This window comes from Lampris incognitus, chromosome 2, assembly GCF_029633865.1.
Source record: "Lampris incognitus isolate fLamInc1 chromosome 2, fLamInc1.hap2, whole genome shotgun sequence".
NCBI lineage: Eukaryota > Metazoa > Chordata > Actinopteri > Lampriformes > Lampridae > Lampris > Lampris incognitus.
Genome location: NC_079212.1, coordinates 104730961 through 104750011, shown reverse-complemented (window position 1 = coordinate 104750011; position 19051 = coordinate 104730961). Strand labels below are relative to the sequence as shown.

The window sequence follows — 19051 nt, the reverse complement described above, 5'->3', positions numbered from 1 at the left end:
TACCCATGCCATGGGCACTAACACACCCCCATACCATCACAGATGCTGGCTTTTGAACTTTGCACTGATAACAATCTGGACGGTCCTTTTCCTCTTTAGCCTGGAGGACACGACATCCATGATTTCCAAAAACAATTTGAAATGTGGACTCATCAGACCACAGCACACTATTCTACTTTGCGTCAGTCCATCTCAGGTGAGCTTGGGCCTAGAGAAGCCGGCGGTGTTTCTGGGTGTTGTTGATATATAGCTTTCGCTTTGCATGGTAGAGTTTTAACTTGCACTTTTGGATGTAGCGACGAACTGTGTTAACTGACAATAGTTTTCCAAAGTGTTCCTGGGCCGACGTGGTAATATCCTTTACAGGATGATGTCGGTTTTTAATGCAGTGCCACCCGAGGGATCGAAGGTCACGGGCATTCAATGATGGTTTTTGGCCTTGCCGCTTACGTGCAGAGATTTCTCCGGATTCTCTGAATCTTTTGATGACATTATGGACTGTAGATGATGAAACCCCTAAATTCCTTGCAATTGTACGTTGAGAAACGTTGTTCTTAAACTGTTGGACTACTTGCTCACACAGTTGTTCACAAAGTGGTGAACCTTGCCCCATCCTTGCTTGTGAACAACTGAGTCTTTCGGGGATGCTCCTTTTATACTCAATCATGACACTCCCCTGTTTCCAATTAACCTGTTCGCCTGTGGAATGTTCCAAACAGGTGTTTTTTGAGCATTCCTCAACTTTCCCAGCATTTTGTTGCCCCTGTCCCAGCTTCTTTGGAACGTGTTGCAGGCATCAAATTCAAAATGAGTGAATATTTGCAAAAAACAATAAAGTTTATCAGTTTGAACATTGAATATCTTGTCTTTGTGGTGTATTCAATTGAATATAGGTCGAAAAGGATTTGCAAATCATTGTATTCTTTTTTTATTCACGTTTTACACAATGTCCCAACTTTATTGGAATTGGGGTTTGTATTTTTCGATGGTCTAAGGACAGGATGTTATGTTGCTGTAAAGCCCCCTGAGTCAAAATTGTGTTTGTGATGTTGGGCTATGGAAGTAGAGTTGACTTGACATGACTATTAAATTTGTAGTTGAGGTCATTTTTGTCTATACCATTCTGGTGCTAATAATTGGTTATGTAACCTAAGTAAATGTGCTTTTGAAAATCAAATCTCTCTCTCTGAATCGATCTTGGTTATTTGATGGGAGTTGAACTCTTTTTGTGCATGTTAATGTAAATGAGTGACTATATTTGATGATGCCATTGTTAATTGTTAGTTTGTTTTTTCTCGTTAAATAAAGAGCTGTTGTAAAATTCAAATGATCTCACTCCCTCTCTCTTTGAATTGATCTTGGTTCAGTGATGGAAGTTGAACTCTTTGTGCATGTTAATTTAAAGTAGTGACTGTCTGATGATGTCATTATTCATTGTAAAATTTGTTTTCTTATTAAATAAACAGCTGTTGTAAATTCAAAAACTTCTCTCTCTCTCTCTCTCTCTATTTTTTCTCTTAATTTTGGTGTGTTTTATTTTTTATTTTTCTGCTTCTTTCTGACTTCGTTCATTTTCTTTGAATTTCCCTCTTTGACCCAGGATGAGATCGTGTTGTTGGTTGAGAACAATTTTGACTCCCGAGTGGATAGACCTCAAAGAAGGTGCTGTTTAACCTTTGCCATCTGACGTAGCAGCTCATTTCCCATAAAGGGCCTAAGAAAGATGCCAGTAACATAAAATCTTGCCTTAATGTACTGAATGAGTGTGGAGAGTCCCAGATTTGTCTCCAACATGGATGTCTCAAGCCTGCTTGGGAGAATGGAGCAGCTGTACATGGAGGTCAGGTCTATGAAGCATGCCTTGCAGAGACATGCTAATGTGAGCAAAGATCTTCAGTTTATCACTGAGAAGATCAATCACCAAGTGTGTGCATTGGAGTGTGCCACTGACCTGACTGGGGGCAATGGTCCAGATACGTCGGTGGCGGTGATTGGGGCCACTGTCATGGGCACGATGGATGGAGCCACCGGCCTGGTTGGCTTGGCATCTGGGGCTGCACCGGTGGAAGTCTCGGGCCTGGGAGCAGAGGAGGGAGCTACGGCAGGGGTCTCCGCTCTGGAAGTGGAGAAGGCTGAGGTAGCGGAGGGTCCTGGTGGATTAACGTCTTTGCCACGCTCCTCAGTGTGGAGTCAAGTCGTGAAATGCCGCCCAGCGAAAGTTGCTATTCACTCAAGATCGCGTACTGTTAACCCCGGGCAGAAAAAGAAATCCGGTAATGTTATTAGTACCGGAGGTTGTAAAGACGAAGCTGGTGAGTGTTTTTGCCACCAAGTTCACACCAGACCTTGATGCTGACACTCTATCTGGGTATCTTAAAGATAAACTTGGCCCTGATGTCATCTGTCAAAAGATTGACTCTGTTCACAGTAGATTCGGCTCATTTAAAATATTTGCTGAATGCAATGAGGTGGCGAAATGTCCAATCCGGAGCTCTGGCCTGAAGGGGCACTTGTCCGGCGCTATTATGAGCTATGCAGGGGTGGAGTTATCGGGTCAAACTGCTTTTGCTGCGGGGGGAATGATTATGCCTGCTGGTGATATGGTCACTCACTAGTCCTGCTAAATTACCATTCGGGTTTTACCATAAAACTGTCATGGCCTGTGTCTGGGCCAGAGTGCAGGTGATAAAGCTCGCCGCATAGTTGTTGAAAATCTTTTGGAGAACTATGACATACTATGTATGCAAGCGAAATTTTTAGTAAAGCAAGAGTTGGAAAAACTAAACTCCTTCAATGAGAACTTTCATGGGGCTGGGGAGTCTACAACTGACCTTGGCATGGGAATAGTCAGAGGCAGGATGCCAGTGGGTGTGGCTATTCTATGGAATAAGAAGCTCAACTCATTGATTAATGTGGTTAGGCTTGGTGTTGATTTGGAGCATTGCAATGCAGTTTACTCACAATTATGGAATTATTTATCCTCGATGTGTATACACCCTATGAATGCCAGCAGAATGAGGATGAACATTTAAATAGGTTTGCGTTCATCAATTCCTTTATACAAGGTAATACTTCTTCCAGTGTGTATGTCATTGGGGATATGAATGCTGATATCTCAGACAGGAATTCGTTATTTGCTAATCACACTCCTCAGTTCTGTCAAGATAATAATCTTATATTGTCAAGCAAAGTATTGTTGCCTACAAATAGTTATACATACATAAGTGAGGCCTGGCACACTACATCATGGCTGGACCACTGTATTTGCACTGCTGATGCACATATCTCGTTGGGGAATATTATTATTACGCATGGGGCAGCAATGACTGATACCTCTTGCTATGGCTATAAATGTTGAACATCTACCTGTGCTATCTAGCAATGGAGATAGGGACAATGCAGGAAGGTTGGACTGGTCAACTCTTACAAAGGACGGCATCTTAGCCTATCCTGCCTGTACAGATGAAATCTTGGGTGGTATACATCTACTTAGAGATGCAGTTATGTGCAGAGACATTAACTGTAAGGATATGAGGCGTAGGATAGATCTCTGCTGCATGTATGATGATATTGTTAGTGCGCTGTATAAAGGTAGTAAGCCCTACTATAAGTATAGACATAAGACACATAACATCAGGCCTGGTTGGAACAATTATGTAGCTGAGTATCATCAAGAAGCCTGTGAAGCCTTTAAATACATGGGCTATGGCAGGCAGACGTAGACAAGGGCCTGAGCTTGAACACAAGAAGCTCACTAATGCAAGAAACAAGTACGCCATTCACTTCATTTGTAAAAATGAGCAAACCATGAGGGCATAGTCCATGGCTAAGAAGCTGCGAGGAAATAATCCGCTAATTTTTTGAAAGAAGTGAGAGCTCTCAACAACTATAATGAGAGTTCTCAGCAACTATAAAACATCTCTACCATGCACTGTTGATGGTATCTCCAGTACAGACAATATTACTGAGTTATGGTGACAGCATTACAGTACCTTATTAAATTGTGTCCAAAGTGATCTATATAAGGTGGCCAGTATTGAGAGTGATGATTCAATAGCGATCATGTCACACGAGGTATACCAGGCTATAAACAAGCTGTCTGATAACAAAGCAAGTGGTTTAGATCATATTACTGCTGAACACCTTAAATATGGATAGCTCCTCTCCTTGCTATTTGTTTTACTGGCTTTAAGGTCCATGGCTTGTTACCAGACTCAGTGTTGTCTGTACTGTTAGTGCCAGTCATTAAGGACAAAGCTGGTAAAGTATGCAGCCTAGATAGCTACAGGCCTATAGCTTTAGCCAGCATACTGTCAAAAGTCCTAGAAAGAATCCTGCTGGATAGAGTGCATGAATTTATCAACTCCACGCACAACCAGTTTGGTTTTAAAGCTAAACATGGCACTGACTTATGTATATATGCCTTAAAGGAAATTATTAACAAATATAGAGGCCAAAATTCAGCTTTTTTTTCTTTTTTTTTATTGATGCTTCTAAAGCTTTTGATGGTGTTTATCATAGAAAGTTGGTTGCTAAATTGAGTTAGAGAGGGGTGCCTAAATACATGATGAGAATTCTGGCTTATTGGTATGCCCACCAGACTACAAGTAAAATGGGGTAATAGAGTTTCAGCCCCATTTGGGGTTAGCAATGGTGTCAGACAAGGGGGAATTCTGTCTCCAGTTTATACACTGATGATTTGGCCAAGCGCTTGAAAACCTGTAACACTGGGTGCATGATTGGTAATGACCTTGTCATCCTTAGTCCCTGTACCACTGGTCTCCAGCAGCTTCTTGATATATGCTCTGTGTATGGTGTGGAGCATGATATCAAATACAATGCTAATAAGAGTGTTGTAATGGCCTGCAGAACCTAACATTTCCTGATTTTGAATTGTCTGTTAATAATCTTGGGGTATGTAATAAGGTGAATGAAATATCTTGGATATTATATTACTGAGGGTGGCACGGTGGTGCAGTGGTTAGCGCAGTCGCCTCACAGCAAGAAGGTCCTAGGTTCAAGCCCCAGGGTAGTCCAACCTTGGGGGTTGTCCTTTGTGTGGAGTTTGCATGTTCGCCCCGTGTCTGCGTGGGTTTCCTCCGGGAACTCCAGTTTCCTCCCACAGTCCAAAGACATGTAGGTCAGGTGACTCGGCCATACTAGATTGCCCCTAGGTATGAACGTGTGTGTGTGTGTGTGTGTGTGTGTGTGTGTGTGTGTGTGTGTGGGCCCTGTGTGATGGCCCGGCGGCCTGTCCAGGGTGTCTCCCCGCCTGCCACTCAATGGCTGCTGGGATAGGCTCCAGCATCCCCGCGACCCTGAGAGCAGGATAAGCAGTTCGGATAATGGCTGGATGGATTATATTACTGAACAAAATGACAGATGATGATGATATATATAGGCAATGCCGCATGATGTATGCACAAGCAAATATGCTCTCACCCACTTTGGTATGTGTTCAGTTAGTGTGATGATGTCTCCATTCAGAACATATTGTACACCACTTTATACTGCACACCTGTGGTCAAACTATACAAAAAAAGCAAGCTTACAGAGGCTTCAAGTAGCTTATAATGATTTAATGAGAATACTACTAAAAAGACCTAGATGCTCTTCTAAGAAATCTCATGTATACATTTATTTGCCAGCTCAATGACTCTGATGTAATCATCAAAGGTGTAACTAATAAGATTCAGTGCCACACGCTACCAGTCCCGGCAGTGGAACCACTGGTATAGCTGCCTTCTTATAAGATGCTGATTTGTTTCATCCATCCATTATCCGAACAACTTATCCTGCTCTCAGGGTTGTGGGGATGCTGGAGCCTATCCCAGCAGTCATTTGGCAGTAGGCGGGGAGACACCCTGGACAGGCTGCCAGGCCATCACACACACACACACACACACACACACACACACACACACACACACACACACACACACACACACACACTTATACCTAGTGGCAATTAGTATGGCCGATTCACCTGACCTACATGTCTTCGGACTGAGGGAGGAAACTGAAGCCACACAGACACGGGGAGAACATGCAAACTCCACACAAAGGATGAGCCGGGACAACCCCCAAGGTTGGACTACCCCGGGGCTCAAACCCAGAACCTTCTTGCTGTGATGCGACTGCATTAACCACTGCGCCACTGTGCCAGATTTTTTCCATTTATGTTATTTTATTGTGTTTACTCTGTGTATTTTCTAGGGTTTGTCTTTTACCTATTTGTCTTTTTCTGTTATGGACCCTGAGTCAGCAATAAAGTTTTGAGTCGAATTTAATTGAATTTCACCCTTTGTATCTCACATTTATTCTCTCTTTTACTGTTTCTGCGTCTTTCTGCCTGTCAGTCCCTTTATGCATATTTTTATGTACTTTTTAATTTATCTTTCTGTCTGCCTCTGTCACCTCAACTGGGCTTTATATCAGTACTTAACTGTCTACGCGTATCACAACATAGCAACCAAATGACGGTGTTAGACTGAAAATCACCAGTTGTCTTAAAATGGCCATGTTATCAGCTTGACCAGTTAATTGATGATCAAGCTGAGATAAGGTAACAATAGGTAAGACTATGTTTAATAATCTCAGTAGGGTAATTAAATAATGGACCATGAAACAATTTACGGAAACAGTTTGCCTATTTATTTATGTATTTATGCATTGTTGTTGGTAATTTTGTCTTATTTTAAGACATTCTGACTTATTTCAAGTCAATTTTATTTGTATAGCCCAATATAAAGAATTATACATTTGCCTCAGGCAGCTTTACACCAATAAAACACGCTGTCTTTAGACCCTCGCATCCAATAAGGAACAGCTCCCGAAAAAATCCTATTAGGGAGAAACCTCAGGGAGAGGAACTGATGAGGGATCTCTCTCCCAAGGCAGACAGATGTGCAATGGCTGTTGTGTTTACACAATTAACAGAATACAACATTGAAAGAGGATAACAAAATTATAATGGAATTAATAAGATATATGAAGAATATGATGAGGAGGATGCCAAGCAGTGTCCAGATGCCAGCATCTATTTGGCAGTAATAGTGTCAAGTTATTTCCTCCTACAGTTTCTTGGAGACTGTCTGTGTTTCTACTCCCTGTCTGTCGCTCTATGTTAATGGATAACTCATAAATAGAGATAGCCTCATCTCCAACTGTTTCTATCTCCGTCATTCTTTCCATTTCCATCATAGCAGTATAACAATGGAGCAAACACTCCCAGTTAGGACCATTCCACTTTTTATTTTTTACATTACTGTAATGTAATGCTTATGTTTTTATTCTGCATTTGTGAGAATCGTTGCCTTGTCGGTCTCATGAGTCACACCCACGTTTCATGTTGGCGCAACAGTAGCCTCTTTGTGGGGTTTTATTAAAAAATGTGAGCTCTATTGTTCAGTCTACAACAGATCTGTTGTGAGGTTTATTTCAATTTCAGCCTTTTCTTCTTGCCTTTTCTTTTGTCACTGAGAACAAACTGTCTTTTGACAGGTTTTTGTATGCTTTCGCTGGTAAAACTTGCTGTTACACCAATTTACGTTCATTTAGAGACTCCCTTTACAGTGCAGGGTTTTATTTCTCTTTCCTTCTCACAGCAAAAAGCCCACTGAGAACGTAGCATGTTTGGGTTGTTTTTATATATCTAAACCCAATGCAAACACACAAAATACAACAAATACATCACAGCATAAATAATAATAGGTGTTTTTTTATTTTGTAGAAATTTCCCTTTTACCAGTTTGCTCTCCCTTCAGGTTATTTCCTATGAACCATTCATTTGATCTTACTATATTTGATGCCATCTTTCACGGCTGACATACAAAACACTGAAACTAATTTTGTGTTAAGATTACCCACCAAAGATATGAATAAATCAATCTAGTCACGTGTGATGTCTTAAAATGTGAGGGGAAAAAAAGGATTTCTGCATTTTGCGATTTGAGATCTTTTATGTTTATCTTGACGTCTTGATACCACACATTCTGGTATTTATGAACTGTGAGAATATTTTCATTATGTCCATTGAAAAAGAGCTCAAACGACACAGGAAAATAGTTTAAGTCAGAAAACATACAGCGTTTACAATGAACAGTCCACAGGCAGTAACTTCATTACCAGATTATTTACCATGGTTATTACTAAGGTTGTGTTTCATTTACACGCAACCATTGCTTAAGAGTGTCAAGATTATGCAATTTCTCATCCCCAACTTGATGGTATACCTTGTGATTCCTCTTTCTCTGACTGAAGATGGTATAGTGTAGTGAGTTAGTCTTGCATCTGTTTTGAATGAAATCCTGCAGGTTTGATCACACATGGTTTTGAACCATAGTGGAACAGTATACTTGGTGACTACTGGTCCACAGGGGTTGCGTTCCAATAGAATCACAGTTACATGACAAATAACCAAATGTTTTTCAGCTGCCAGATCCTGTCAGGATCAAGAGACTGTGTTTGATGCAAAGTAATAATACTTGGTCAAGGAGTTTTTCTGTATTGGAAAGGTTTAAATAAATAGCTGACAACCATGGGTCTAGAATTGCTGAATCACAGGAGTGCAAATACCATGGGTGTAGCTGGGGGGGGGGGGGGGCTCATCGATGAACCTCCAAAAAACCTGAAATGTCCAGGAAGTCTGACTTAAGTGTATTTGATGAAACCAAGTGACCTTAGGAACAAAATTGTTACGGTTGTGACTATCCCAGTTCAGTCCACTCATATTACCTTTTTCATTATCAGTTGCTGGTGGCATGGTGGCGCAGTGGTTAGCGCAGTTGCCTCACAGTAAGAAGGTCCTGGGTTCGAGCCCTGGGGTAGTCCAACCTTGGGGGTCATCCCATATCGTCCTCTGTGTGGAGTTTGCATGTTCTCCTTGTGTCTGCGTGGGTTTCCTCTAGGTGCTCCGGTTTCCTCTCACAGTCCAAAGACATGTAGGTCAGGTGAATCGGCATTACTAAATTGTTTCTAGGTATGAATGAGTGTGTGTGTGTGATGGCCTGGCAGCCTGTCCAGGGTGTCTCCCCGCTTGCCACCCAATGACTGCTGGGGTAGGCTCCAGCATCTCCACAACCCTGAGATCAGGATAAGCGGTTCAGATAATGGATGGATGGATTGATTATCAGTTGCCTTCCTGTTTTATTTTGAAGTACTCACCTGTAATTTCAGTTCCTCCCCCTGCTTTTTCCACCAGTCAACCTGTGTCTTGCACACATGTTCCCCATTCCCTGATTAGCTCCTCAGCATTTATACTCCCCTGGTTTTCCTGTGTCCCTGCCAGATTGTCTAGTTTAGTTTGCCGCCTAGTTTTCCAGCATTTTTCCTTGTGAACTTTTGCCTGATCTGTCCATGTTTGACTCTGCTGCCTGATCTTTGCACTCCGTGTTTTCTTCTTGCCCCCCGTCTCTCATCTGCTCTGTCGCCTGTTTTGAACTGACTCCTCGGTCCTCCTGCCTGCTCCTTGTCTGTTTGGTCAGCTATCAGGAATCAGGAATCACAAACAATTCATTTGTCGTTTCATATTATGTACTACATACACAAAAGAAACGAAATCCCGCTTCCCCCAGCCCACAGCAGTGCAACACAAAAACATATATCCAAAAGCCTCCAAAAACAACACCACCAAAAACATACAAAAACAGAGAGAACAAAGTAAAAAAAAAAAAGAAAAAACAGCCAACAACACAGTCCGACCAGTGCAACACAATCCAAAAACTCCACTGTCCAGGAGAATGAACGCCAGCCAGGGTGACTGTCGGGACTGCCGGTGTGCATGGGCTAGCAGTTAGCCTAACCTTCCCCACCTCCGCATCCCATCAGACCACCCTCGGTGTTTCCCGCTCAGGTGCAGCTCCAGGCAGCACCGTGGTCCCTGGGCTTATCGGATGCAGCAGACGAGGCTCCCCCAGCTGATCCAACGCCAGCTCTCCAGCCAGACACCCCCAACACACCTCAACAGCACTCCACACAATGACAAAAACGCAGACACAGACAAAAACACTGCACAGACGATGCTAGGTGAGGCCGCCGCCAGACCGCCTCAGTGTTTCCTCTCAGGCAGGGCCGTGGGCTAGCAGGTAGCTTAGCTTGCCCTGCAGCAGACCGGCTCTCAGCCAGTCTAGCACTAGCTCTTCCAGCCAAATGAAATCGACGATCAAAATAAAAACTTAACACGATGACAAAAATTTAGACGCAGACATAGATGTGGACAAAAACACTGCATAATCGGCACTGGGTGAGGCCGCTGCAAATGTGAGTCTGCGCCACCATCTTCCCACACCGGATCATACTGATTCCCTGTTGTTCTGACCTCTGCCTGCCTTTGTTAATTTAATCAAGAGTTACTGTATCATCCTGTCTGTGAGTTTTGCATTTGGGCCCTTCCTGAGTTCATATCAGAACAATCTAGCCAACATGGACCCAGTGGACACAGACGATCTCTGACAGGCTCTCACCAGTTGTTGGCTGACATGATCAGACTCTCTGTGAAGTGGTGGAGGCACCCCACAATCTGACAACGAACAACTTTTGAGCCGAACTTGACCACATCGCCACTCAGCTCTCCCCTCCACAGCCTGAAGTTCAGCCTAATCCTCCCAGTTCCAGCTCCGCCAACTCCCCAGCCCAGAGAGCCCTAGATTCCTTCACCAGAGCATTACTCTGGAGACCTGGGTACTTGCAGGGCTTTCCTAATGCCGTGCCAGCTTGTTTTTGAGCAACAGCCACTCACCTGCAGCTCAACAGCCACTCACCTACAGCTCAGATAAGTCTAAAATAGCATATATATGGCGATAACAAGGGATGCTTGTTATTGCCATATCAATGATATGGCTGGAACAGACGGATCATGTGATGGCCAGTTACTTCTGTCTGACCAATGTATCTGGATTCACTACTAAAAATAAATGTATTGAATACCCCAATCTGCCTTCAGCCATGAGACCAGTGCCATATGATGGCAGTTTGCCAGTATCGAAGCCACCAGAGACATGGATCCTAGATGAGGATGCCACAACACATGAATCAGAGTTGGAAAACGACACTGATCCAGATATTGAACCTTTATGCCTGGTTATTCTCATCTGGTAACACAGCCAGAATTAAATGATCTGGTCAGGGAATTAGATTTGTAAGAAGCTAAAGCAGAACTATTTGGTTCAAGATTGCAAGGCTGTCACCAGGTACAAAAATTTCTATCTTTTGGAACCGTCAAGAACATTTGACAAACTTCTTTACACAGGTTGACAACCTCTATTTCTGCACTGACATTGATGCATTGTTCATGGCTTTGGGTTGTGTGCATGACCCACAACAATGGCGTGTTTTTATAGATATGTTATATTTAAGCCTGAAAACTGTCCTGTTACACAATGGCAATGTTCACCCTTCAGTATCCATTGGCTATGCAGTACACATGAAAGAAACCTACAATAACATGGAACTGTTGTTGAAACGTATACAGTAGAATGATTATGACTAGAACATATGTGGTGATCTAAAAGTATTGGCACTGCTACTAGGAATGCAGCTCGGATGTACAAAGTACTGTTGTTTCCTTTGTGAATGGGATGGCTGTGCTGAAGAATCACATTACATTAAAAAGAACGGGCCACTCTGTAAGCATTTTGTTCCAGGGCAGCAAAGTGTGGCGCATAAACCACTTGTCAACCTACAAATATATTTCTCCCTCTTCTTCATATAAAACTTGACTGATGAAAAATTTTGTGAAAGCAATGAACAAAGAAGGTGCTGGAATTCGCTATTTGAGACAGATGTTTCCAAGAATAACTGATGCCAAGATTAAAAATGGCATTTTTGTTGGTCCACAAATCAGGTCATCAATGACAGGGGGTTAGAAGATCTTCTAGTTGGGCCAGAGAAAATACATGGAAGGCATTTAGGGGTGTTGTTGAGAATTTTCTTGGCAACTACAGAGCACCAAACTATATTGGGCTACTTGACAGCATGCTTAAAGCATACAAAATCATGAAGTGCAACATGTCATTGAAAATTAATTTACTGCATTCACACTTGGACTTCTTCCCTGCTGATCTTGGTGCAGTCAGTGACCAACATGGGGAAAGGTTTCACCAGGACATTGCAACCATGGAAAAGAGGTATCAAAGCAACTGTAGTCCATCAATGATGACCAACTATTGTTGGACACTGACATGAGAGGCACCAGATGCTGGGTACAAACGGAAATCGGCTGCAAAACTTTTCAAGCTCAGTTGAACTAACACAATGTGTCAACGTCATTATGCAATTAAACATGTTAAATCCAATAAAAGTTATTTTAATGTGTCTCTTAATTCCTACATGATACAGCAAATCTGAAATTATTTTTGTGTTCAGCTTGGCATCGTCTATCATAATCTTTTTTTTCAGGAAGAAAAACGTTTGGAAAAAAATTGTCCAGTGTAATACTATGAGAAATTCCCTGACCAAACATTAATTAAACTAGCTAACTCCACATCTGCACTAGATTTAAATCTAGCAGGCTGTCCAATCACCTGCAACCTGCTGAATGACAAGTGCCTAGTGTCAAACTAAATGTAGACAGCGATCTATATTGCTAGACAAAAGAGCGGCGCCATCCCCAGTAGGGTGAATGCCATCCACTTTCAGTAGGTAAAGGTGGCCCCAGAAAGAAGGCCAGTTATCAACAAAGCCGAATCCCTGTTCATTACAGTAATGAGCCAGCCAGCGGTTCATTGGGGTAAGCCTACTGTGCATCTCATCATTACCCCTCACAGGTAAGGGACCAGAGACAATTAATCAATGCCGACACATCTTTCTGGCAAACTCAAGTGTCCTGACTAGGCTGGCTTTTGTGATCTCTGATTGCTTCATCCTAGCATTATTGGTGCGGACATGAATAACAATGTTGCTGAAAGTAATAGTGCTGTGTGCCTGGGTTCCCTGTTTCTCCCTCTGTGATGCCAGCACCCTAAGATTATCGTCTAGGTCAGAGACTTTGGCCCGGATAAACAGTGGACCAAGGCTGGTGAAGCTAATCTGATATTGCAGGTTATGGAGTCGCCTATCACTAGCATGCATGTGCCTCTAATCTTCCATTAATTTCTAAAGAATTAAAGAGAGTTGTGTATTAACAACTTTAGACATATATAGAAAAAAACTATACGAACTTTTTCAATCTGCTTTCAGGGCCTGTCACTCCACTGAAACTGCTCTGACCAGAGTGGTAGATCATCTTCTTCTTGCTATGTACTCTGATTCCACCTCTGTGCTTCTATTACTTGACCGAAGTGCAGCCTTTGACACCATTGATCACCGTATACTATTAGACAGAATAAATTGCAATTTTTGGTGTCTCTGGCTTAGCTCTCTCTTGGCTTAAGTCTGGCTTATCTGGAAGAACACTGTCACTGTGCTATAATGATATTACATCTTAATTCACTGATGTTAAATATGGCATGTCTCAAGGCTCAGTTCTTGGACATTTACTTTTCTCTCGTTATATTTCACCTCTTGGCCAAATTAGACGCAGTCATTGAATACATTCCAATTGCTATGTGGATGATACTCAGCTGTATGTGCCTATAAGGGCTGATGATCATACTGAAATTATTAATTTAGAGGTCTGCTTGGCTGCTGTGAAAAATTGGATGCCACTAAATTTCCTGCTTTTAAATTCAGATAAAACTGAGATGCTGGTCGTTGGCCCTGCTATACACAGATGCCAATTTGATCAAGTAACAGTAACACTCGACAACTCTGTGATTTCACAGTGTGGCAGCCAAAAAGCTTAGTGTTACATTTGATCCCAGCCTTTCCTTTGATAGGCACATTAAATAAATTAACAAGACTGCCTTTTTTCACTTGCATAACATAGCTAAAATTCTGCCTTTCCTGTCCATGGCTGATACAAAGACTCTAATACTTGCATCCAGATTTAATTACTGTAATGTTCTGGTTTCAGGTCTACCATGTGCTGGTACTAAAAGTCTTCAGATGGTTCAAAATGCTGCAGTTAGACTCCTAATTAAAACTAGAAAATTTGACCATATTGCACCAACTCTTTCCTCGCTTCACTGGCTTCCTAGCCATGTGAGATCAGACTTCAAGGTGCTTCTGCTGACTTATAAAATCCTAAATGGGCTTGCCCCGTCATACCTGTCTGATCTCCTTTAACCGTATAGTCCATCTCGAGCTCTCCACTCTCAAAATACAGGGTTCCTGTGTGTAGCCAAAGTTTAAAAGAAATCAGCTGGTGGCATCTGGGTAGTATGACGGTCTATTCCGTTGCCTATCAACATGGGGATCAGTGGTTCCAATCCCTGTGTTACCTCCGGCTTGGTCGGGCGTCCCTACAGACTCAATTGGTTGTGTTTGCAGTTGGGAAGCCAGATGTGGCCAGATGTCCTGGTCGCTGCACTAGCACCTCCTCTGGTCAGTTGGGGTGCCTGTTTGGGGGGAGGGGGAACTGGGGGGAATAGCGGGATCCTCCCACATTCTACGTCCTCCTCGTGAAACTCCTCACTGTCGGGTGGAAAGAAGCAGCTGGCAACTCCCCATGTATTGGAGGAGACATGGTAGTCTGCGGCCCTCCCCAGATCGGCAGAGGGGGTGGAGCAGCGACCGGGACAGCTCGGAAGAGTGGGGTAATTGGCCTGATACAACTGAGGAGAAAAAATCCATCCATCCATCCATCCATTATCTGAACCGCTTATCCTGCTCTCAGGGTCATGGGGATGCTGGAGCCTATTCCAGCAGTCATTGGGCGGCAGGTGGGGAGACACCCTTGACAGGTCACCAGGCCATCACAGGGCCAACAGACATACACACACACACACACACACACACACACACACACACACACACACACACACACACACACACACACACACACACACACACACACACACACACACACACACACACGCACACACACACACACGCACGCACCAATTCATACCTAGGGACAATTTTAGTACGGCCTGGCTTACATGTCTTTGTACTGTGGGAGGAAACCGGAGACCCCGGAGGAAATCCACACAGACACGGGGAGAACATGCAAACTCCACACAGAGGATGACCCGGGATGACCCACCAAGGTTGGACTACCCCGGGGCTCGAACCCAGGGCCTTCTTGCTGTGAGGCGACCTCGCTAACCACTGTGCCACCATGCCGCCCCTGAGAAAAAAAAATGCAAAAAATAAAAAATCAGCTGGTGGCAGGGCCTTTTCCTATCGGGCCCCATTCTTGTGGAATAACCTGTCTGCTGTCGTCAAACAATCAGAGTCTGTTGAGTCCTTGAAATCCAAACTAAAACTCATCTTTTTGCCCTAATCTACAATTTGTTACCTTTAAATTGAGTACTTCATGACCTCTACTGCATTGTGGGTCGGTTTCTGTCTCACTGAATATACCAAGCACTGTTCTGCCGATGAGATTATAGAGTATAGATTATTGATTATTGCAACTGTTCTCTTTTCTCTTAGGTGTCTTTCTCTCTCTCTCTCTGAATGATGTCTTTTCCTGTCCCTTCTTCTGTGTATGTGAATGGTGTGATGTGAGTCTCCCCTGTATTCACGTGTAGTCTGTCCTCCTGTCCTGTCTACATGGTGATGATGGTTGCACGACTCTGGTCCTAGGCTGTTCTGATAGCATTTGGGCACTGCTTGGCATCCTCCTCATCATATTCTTCATATATATTATAATTCCATTATAATTCTCTTATCCTCTTTCAGAATCAGAATCATCTTTATTTTGCCATGTATGTTCACACAAACTTGGAATTTGACTCCAGTTTAGTGGCTCTAATGTATTTATGCACGTAATAACAGTATACTCTCCTTCAATGTTGTATTCTGTAAATTGTGTTTTATTCTGTACACACAAACTCCATTGCACATCTGTCCATCTTGGGAGAAAGAGCCCTCCTCTGTTGCTCTCCCTGAGGTTTCTCCCTATTTTTTTCTCCCTGTTAAAGGTTTTTTTTAGGGGGTTGTTCCTTATCTGTTGCGAGAGTTAAAGGATAGAATGTTGTGTTGCTGTAAAGCTGCCTGAGGCAAGTTTGTTGTGATATTGGGCTATGCAAATAAAACTGACTTGACTTGACTTGACTTGACTTGACTAGACGGACATCTCAGGTTCACAGTGTTTTAAGTCTATTATGAATCCCTCTCATAGAGAATGAAAGCGCAAGTCCAGAGGCTATGGACTTCAGCATGAGGTTTTGGTGCATGCAAGACGCACCTTCCTTTGCATGGACACAAACTAACACAGACGCCTTCGCCTCTGTCTGAAACTCAAACCCACACATACACACACACACACACACACACACACACACACACACACACACACACACAATGTATCCATTTAGCCCCTGAATAGTATTACATTTCCCAGGCACTTCCAAGGCAGAGAGTAGGGTAGGTGAGAGTGACGGAGAGAGACACAGAGAGGGGGTGGGAGAGAGAGAGAGAGAGACAAAGAAAGAAGGAGAGAAGGGGGGGATCAATGGCAGCAGGTATAACCTGATCTGTCAGTTAGCAGAGGATAAGGCTACACTGCTGGCAGTATTTCAACCAAATACACACACACACACACGGAAAGCATCAGCAGTTGACGGATTTACCATGAGTCATCTTTGACAGGTTTACCTGAAGGCACTTGTGTTTTACAGCCATAGAAAGCTTGTGCTGACGCAGCAAACATCAGTGTGAGCTTAGCATGTAACATTACAAAAACACCCAGAGAGGGGAAGGACCTGAGCTGCTTCAGAAACCTTTGTGGCGCACAGATCCAATCAGCCACTTAAATGAGTGTACGTTTTGCTGGCTATTAATATACACCATTACAGCTATATAATATATTAAGGACTTCTAAATACTTCTAAAAACTAGAACCAAATCTAAATATTACCAAATAACCACCACTTTTTCCAAAACAAAATTGAATAATTACAGAGAATACAACCTAATCAATAAGCACTTTGCTCCTTGTTTGTCTGAAAACAAACGCCACTTTACACAATACTTGGCTTCACTCGAAGAGCATATGAATTTGTGGTAACACTTTAGTATGGGGAACGTAGTCACCATTAATTAGGTGCTTATTAGCATGCAAATTAGCAACATATTGGCTCTTAATTGGTCATTATTACATACTCATTAATGCCTTATTCTGCATGGCCTTATTATACAACCAGTAAGCCATTAACTATGAGTTTTCCCTCTATAACCTCAGAATTATTGCTTATTAGTAGTACCATCTCAATATGCTTTGCTTAGTATGGACTTTATAAGGTGGTAGTACCACAAGAAAAGTTATTCTCCCTTACTAACACTTAATGAATATGGTCTGTTCTTACATAACAAAACACAAAACTACAAGTGTTAATAGTGTTAAATTACTGTAAATTAAGTTTTTGTTACTTAGAATATGTTCCCCATACTAAAGTGACATCTTGATCATTACTAATTCACTAGTAATTAAGTTTTTTATGCTCCCCATACTTAAGTGTTACCGAATTTGTTTGTTGGTTTTGGGTAAAAAATACCTTACATTCATTCCCAAAGGGTGCTTAGATTCACTTACGTTGGTCGTAGATGAACGGTGAACATATGCAAACACAATCTGTGACCTAGGCACTCCAAGACACAACACACACACAACAGATGCATTATTTTAACTTTTGCAGAGGATGGGCTTCACTAAAACTCACCACTGGGCATCAGAATCAGAAGCATGTTTATTGGCCATGTAGGTTTGCACAAACATGGAATTTGACTCCGGTTTTGTGGCTCTCTCGGTGTACTTAACAGAATAATAACACTACAACACACAATCTTCAGATATATACTATATACACAAGGACTGACTCTATGCAGGTGAAATAAGAGGGGATAAAGTGCAATGGTGCAGAGGATATATTAGAGATGCTGAAACGGATGTTCGCAGATTATTTTACATACATGCCTGAGGTAGATGGACATCTACCGATATCTACTTTCTTAGCCTCACTTCTATTCATAGGCAATAAAGAGACTAACAACACTGGAATAAGGTCACAGGAACCAATTGTGAGCCAATTGTCTTTTGAGATAGGGCCAGCCAACCTGCATTCATTCAAACATCAAACCGGTAAAACAGAGAGAGCAGAGAGAGAGAGAGAGAGAGAGAGAGAGAGAGAGAGAGAGAGAGAGAGAGAGAGAGAGAGAGAGAGAGAGAGAGAGAGAGAGAGAGAGAGAGAGAGAGAGAGAGAGAGAGAGAGAGTATGTTTACATTAATGGACCTTTGGCTGCAATGTGCCCATCCCATTAAACCTATTCAGCTGTAACAACTGTGTGCTTGGCTCCGCCCCCCAGCTGGCCTCGTTGTGGAGCCAGATCTGTCCTGAGTCCTGTACAGGACAGTGACAGCATTACAAATGGACGAGAGGTCCACTGATAGCGAGGAACACAACACACTACATAAACTTGCAAGAAGCTAAACTTTTTTTTTTTATCGTTCCACGGATTTTAATTTCTTTTTAATCAGTTAAAGTTGTTGAAAAGAGCAGCTTATTTCTCATTATTGTAAAACCATGTCAGCTCATGTTTACTTATAGAGATGTCGCTCTACTTAAAGCTGTAGTGATGCTTTACACACAAGTAACTTCTGAAGTAGATTAAAAAAACACAACACGGCGGTGTGTCATTTTATTTCGTATTATTTAGTAACTTCTCCTTATTACTCAACAAGGAACCATCCTAGTAAGGTACTGCAAGACCCATCTGAGAGCAGTAAAGAGGGCATTTGTTAAATCAAAAAAAGTTACATGGGCAAGGGCCCGCACAAGATGCCAGCAGCGCTTGCGTATTCACTCCTCATAATAAATGACATCATGGATAAAAGGGTTCGCTAAATGCTGTGTAACTGTAACGGGGTTTTTCACAAATGTGTCTGTGAGAGGCAGGGTCCCGGATTCAATTCTTATTAAAATGCTTTAAATCAGTACTTCCACTTATTACCACACTCTCTCTCTCTCTCTCTCTCTCTCTCTCTCTCTCTCTCTCTCTCTCTCTCTCT

General features: G+C 42.5%; 1 protein-coding gene across 1 annotated transcript in view; it reads left to right on the top strand.

Moving 5' to 3' along the window:
* Window positions 1-1792: 1792 nt before the first annotated feature.
* fam83c (family with sequence similarity 83 member C) overlaps window positions 1793-19051 on the top strand; it is a 37405-nt gene continuing 20146 nt past the window's right edge. The window contains 1 exon segment of the mRNA XM_056301023.1: window positions 1793-2137. Within this exon segment, the coding sequence (XP_056156998.1) occupies window positions 1793-2137 (345 nt within the window).